Raw genomic sequence first — 5,426 nt, forward strand, 5'->3', positions numbered from 1 at the left:
TGAGTAAAGCCGATGGAATCCATCAAGGAGGATTTTAAGGGGACGGGCTGTTGGCCGCTTCCCCCTTTTTCTCCCCACCCATCAGACCCGGGCCCATCTTAATCTCTTTCCTTTCTCCCCCCTCCCAAGTCCCAACTGAAAAATAATAAAAAAGAAAAATAACAAAAGGAGGAGAAACAATGGGCTCATCATGCCTTGTGGCCTCTCACTTCTTCTCAAGATCTGTATACTTGTTCCTTCTCCATTCTTATTCCTTTCATTTCCTCTTCCACTGAACGTAGAATGAGATAATATTTCTGCTGAAAGCCACAACTTCAGAATAATAACGAGGTAGAAGGAAGGATGGCAACCATGAAGCTGGGCTCCAAGGCTGAAATCTTCCAGCTTGAAGGCCAAACCTGGTATGTACTCCCATATTCTCTCAACAGAATTTCTGGTTCATGCGAAAGAGTTGCAGCATTCTCCTGTGCCTAGTTACAAATAATAAACAGTACTTCATATGTGCATTTCTTTTACAGCGAGGTGCTTGCAATTCTAAGAATTTTTAGATGATGTTCGCATCTCTATATGAATGTACTAGTAACATGATGAGTTCAGAAGTGCATTCTCCTTGTGGCATTTGTGCCACAGGGCAAATTTGGGGTGTTTGTGAACTGATGTTTAAGATCATCTGACGGGAGGTTAGAAAATTAAGGGAATGGAGAATCCTCTAAAGATTTCCAAGCAGGATTAGAGGATCAACAGAGATCAAACAATTATGCTCGCAGAGTTTTGACAAACATTCAATTGGCTCTATCTCAAGTTCATGGACCAACATTACAAAAGTAGCATCCTCGCCATCTTGAATGTTCTTACATAAATGCCGAGCAATGGTCTTCCAGGCCGGTATTCTTTAGTAAAGATAAATGGGGAAAAGATGTGAAATCGAGCTAGTGTTGGAGTGCCTACAACATATTATCTTCCCCCATCATACTTGCTGAATATGCTGCTGTGCCATCTGGTCTTAGCAACAAAAGTACTATGCTTGTGAGGATCCGTGTGGGCGTGTGTTTAGTCCTATATCGGCTATATACTGGGTAGATCTTGGATACTTATATAGGGCCAAGAAACCTAGATAACATTTTCTGGCTAGCCATTTTGAGTAAGGTCTGGGCTGTGACAATGCTTAGAAGTGCTTGTGTTGTTACCTTGATAAAGTCATTAAGGTGCTCTCTGGAATAGTCTGGAGAGTATCAATAATTCTCTGGACAAAGATCTTCAGAGATTTGTCCCAGAGTCTGGAAAGAAATATTGCATGCATATCTAATAGTGTGCATAGTTCAAATGGCCTGCTCCTAGTCCCACTTGTTTGATTGTACAATTAGTGGCTATCATGAGATTTGAGAGCTGCTCACATACAGATGTAAACCATTGTCCAATACTTGAAGGTTTCTTATTGGATGATCATCAATAGGTCAGGATGTTATCTGTGCTCTTCCCTGTGAAAGGAACCACCAATTTAGGGATTGGATTGATGCAAAACTATTTATCTACCTTGAAGAAACTTGATGTCCTAAGCCATTCTGATAAGTAACCAAGTTAATTGTTATCATATTCATAGATCCAATCAGTATGAAAGAAATGAGCTTTTCTATCTCATGGTTATGGTCTTCTTTGTGAATTCATTCTCACATTTGAGTACCTTGCTTCATTGCAGGAAATGTACAACGGAGCTTGTAAGTGATGTTGTTGTCGAAGTAGGAGAAATGTCCTTTCATCTTCATAAGGTCTGTTTCTTTGCTTCAATTGCCTCCATATGGTGTTAATAGTTTCCATTTCTCTACACATGCGAGTGTGGCCGGTTGCAGCACAATTATCAAAAAGGACATGATTTTGAAGGAAATTTAAACTTTTCAGTCTGGATAGATCCAGTTTTCACAAACAAGATGAAAATGGGCAAGTGAGTTAATGGCTATATTGATTAGCATGTTAAGTTGAGAAAAGAATTAATTTGCTGCAGGAGGCTTCATTTAGTTTGTTATATCACTATAGTTGTGCCATGGCACATATATATGTGCGCAAATAACTTGATTTAATACATGAGCATCACTATTTCTTGACTTAATACAAATTATGGATCTACAATTTAGCTTTTAATACGCAATTTAGTTTTTTTCGCATTGAGTTGTTAGTGTCTGTAATATTTTTCATGAATTCTTGCAGTTCCCATTGCTTAATAGGAGTGGGCTTCTGCAAAAAATGATCAGCGATTTTCATGGCGAGGATGGAAAAGCCTGTGCTTTGCAGCTTCAGGACATTCCTGGTGGCGCCAAGGCTTTCGAGCTTGTAGCAAAATTTTGCTATGATGTAAAGATAGAGATGAATGCTCTCAACGTGGTCGGTCTGCGCTGCGCTGCTGAGTACCTACGCATGACTGAAGATTATGTTGGTGGGAATCTTATATTACAGACAGAGCACTTCCTTAACGAAGTCTTTAATAGCTGGAAAGATTCGATCAAAGCTCTGGAATCGTGCGAGGGTGTTCTTCCTCACGCAGAAGAGCTTCACATCGTCTCAAGATGCATCAATTCACTGGCATCGAAAGCTTGTTCTGATCCAAATCTCTTCGGCTGGTCCTCGGTTGGACGCACTTCCATGAAGAGCCCAGGAGGCAGTGCTCTGTGGAACGGAATAGTTGCTGAAGAGACACCAAGATCCACTGGTGCCGATTGGTGGTACGAAGACGCTTCTTTCCTCAGTCTACCTTTATTCAAGAGGCTTATCTTGGCCATGGAAGCTAAAGGCATGAAACCAGACAACATTGCCGGGGCACTCATGTTTTATGCAAGGAGGTTCCTGCCATGTCTGAGTAGGAACTCAAGCTTCCGCGATGGCACTGCACGTATTACTCCTGGTGCTTCAGTTTCGGCACCATCAGAAAGCGATCAGAGGATCGTCCTTGAAGAGATTGTTGGACTGCTCCCTATGAAGAAGGGTGTCACCTCAACAAAGTTTCTTCTTGGCTTGCTTCGTACCACAATGATCTTGCATGCAAGTCCTTCATCGAGGGAAAATTTAGAGAAAAGAATAGGAGTCCAATTGGATGAAGCTGCATTGGAAGACCTTTTGATACCAAACCTGGGCTACTCGGTCGAAACTCTTTACGACGTCGACTGCGTCCAGCGAATCCTTGACCACTTCATGTTGGCAGACCAATCAATGGTTGCAGCTTCTCCTGGTATTGTGGATGAGGGGCAATTGATGACCTCATCCCCTTCATTGACACCGATGACCATGGTGGCAAAACTTATCGATGGCTATCTGGCTGAAGTTGCACCAGATGGTAATCTGAAACTGCCCAAGTTCCAGTCGCTCGCAGCTGTCGTTCCTGATTATGCCAGGCCTTTGGATGATGGCATCTACCGTGCTATTGATATATATCTCAAGGTAATGCCACTTTACAACTAACTTGAACTTCTACATTCTTTTGCTGGAGAGAGAGATGATAAATCATATGAAACCATTGTGAGTATTTGTGATGATATACAATGCTTGTTATATTCTTATATAACTGTTTGGGTTTTACTGAATGTTTGATATGAGATTTCACGGTTTATCTTTTCACTTTGGTACTACTTATTTACTATTTTTGAATTATATTATTATATTGCTGCGAGTGCGTAGGGATTCTTACTGATCAGTTATAAAGCTCATACCATCTTTTTTTTTTTTTTTTTTTTCAAGGTCCCCGGATATGCGTAGTCTCGACTAGGTTGGGCATGGAGTTTGGGTGATGAAGTCATAAGTTAGTCTATTTTTTGATACCAAATAAACATTTGAATAGTTTATAATGGAATAAGTTTGATTATTTGATTATGATGGATTATTTGGCTATTAAATTTTGATTTAATTTCTGGAGTTATTGGAAATTTGTTCATCTTAGGCTCTATATAATCTTTAGGGTACCGCTTCAGGTTCATGCGACCGTATCATATGACCAACCTAAGTGATGAGTTCGAGGTGTGACAGTAAATGAAGAGTAATAGATGACATGCCCTACTCTATAATTGAAGGAACTTTTTATCTGATAAAGCAAGTTAAAAGTCCAGCCTACATCAGGTTTCAGAAATGTCCCAGACTTAGTTTTATGATGAAGTCGAGCTATGATGTGTGCTGAGAAACCCAGCCCAATAGACCTTGGATAAAGACCCTGGACTAGACAATCAAGCTCATCATATGAGCATACAAATATTTATATTGTAAACGGCACTTTCATGCAGGAAAAATGCATATGTTATGTCTCACAGTTGTATCGTGCCGTAAAGATACCAATTTATATGCAATTAAACTTGAAATCTTATGTTTATCATGATGACACGTATTGTCCCATTTCAATTGATACTATTGTTCACATGGTATTTGATTATTTGTCTTTTTGGCGTTTTTGTGTGCAGTCCCACCCATGGCTCACAGAGTCTGAACGGGAGCAGCTCTGCCGGCTCATGAACTGCCAGAAGCTCTCCTTGGAGGCCTGCACCCATGCAGCCCAGAACGAAAGGCTACCCCTTAGGGTGGTGGTTCAAGTCCTCTTCTTTGAGCAGCTCCGTCTACGAACCTCAATTGCTGGCTGGTTCTTTGTCTCCGACAACATGGAGAACTCCCATGCCCCTCATGGGAACATCATGCTCCCAAAGAACAATCATGGAACAATCCAGGCCGAAGTCACTCAGGACCAAAAGGAGAATGACCATCAAGTGGGCGTCGAGGACATGAGGATGCGAGTTTCAGAGCTTGAGAAGGAATGCTTGAGCATGAAGCAGGAAATCGAGAAGCTTGGGAAGCCAAAGAATGGATGGAACATTTTCTCAAAGAAGTTTGGATTTGGAGTGAAGTCTCAGCCCACATTGCATGCCAAATAAGTCCGTATGATTATGCTTGGTCGTAGAGATAGAAATTAGTTAGCTGATCGAATGAAACTTGATGCGTTCGCCTTTTAGGATCTTCTTATGTCTAATGATTTTAGTCAGATAGCTAGTGACTGTCGATAACATTCATTGTAACTACGGTAGAGGATAAGCTGTAATTTCATTGATATGGAATTGCTTATTTGTATTTCTTTTTCAACGGATTTTTACCATGTAAGCTTATAAAACTTTGATTTCGTGTGCCACTTTATTCTCTAGCATCATGGTAATAAATGATGTTTGCTAATATCGTATTTGCTAATGAATGCATAATCAGAATTAGTTCCAGTTTGTTCTGTTGTTTTGGCCATTTTTGCGAATCTTTTGTATGGTTTGAAAGCTGATCTCTGATCTATCAATTTTGTACAAGTGTGTCGATCTTCTTCAATCCATTGGAGTAGGCTTTTTGTCTCGCAACATCGGTTTTCTATTAACATTTCAGATAAGAAAAGCGCTTGGTTTGTTACTGTTGGGGGAAAAACC

General features: G+C 40.5%; 1 protein-coding gene across 2 annotated transcripts; it reads left to right on the plus strand.

The window, feature by feature from the left end:
• Positions 1-207: 207 nt before the first annotated feature.
• Positions 208-5,190, plus strand: LOC103714620 (BTB/POZ domain-containing protein At5g03250-like). 2 transcript variants are annotated; one of them, XM_008801931.5, is made up of 4 exons: positions 208-401; positions 1,697-1,766; positions 2,203-3,426; positions 4,434-5,190. In XM_008801931.5, the coding sequence occupies exons 1-4, from the start codon at positions 343-345 to the stop codon at positions 4,896-4,898; spliced, it is 1,818 nt and encodes a 605-aa protein (XP_008800153.2). In that variant the 5' UTR covers positions 208-342; the 3' UTR covers positions 4,899-5,190. The 2 variants fall into 2 exon arrangements, with proteins under 2 accessions (XP_008800153.2, XP_089781568.1); XM_089925442.1 differs by lacking the exons at positions 208-401; positions 1,697-1,766 and adding an exon at positions 1,820-1,939 and having other exon boundaries at positions 4,434-5,032.
• The last annotated feature ends 236 nt before the right edge of the window (positions 5,191-5,426 follow it).

Source organism: Phoenix dactylifera, chromosome 9 (assembly GCF_051530095.1).
Source record: "Phoenix dactylifera cultivar Ajwa chromosome 9, Ajwa_hap1_PhDact_Kaust_v1.1, whole genome shotgun sequence".
Taxonomy (NCBI): domain Eukaryota; kingdom Viridiplantae; phylum Streptophyta; class Magnoliopsida; order Arecales; family Arecaceae; genus Phoenix; species Phoenix dactylifera.

Excerpts from the sequence above, each read along its gene's own strand:
- LOC103714620 (XM_008801931.5), top strand. The coding sequence starts at position 343 with ATGGCAACCATGAAGCTGGGCTCCAAGGCTGAAATCTTCCAGCTTGAA. Across the intron at positions 402-1,696 it reads CAGCTTGAAGGCCAAACCTG|GAAATGTACAACGGAGCTTG; the intron begins GTATGTACTCCC and ends GCTTCATTGCAG. Across the intron at positions 1,767-2,202 it reads TGTCCTTTCATCTTCATAAG|TTCCCATTGCTTAATAGGAG; the intron begins GTCTGTTTCTTT and ends GAATTCTTGCAG.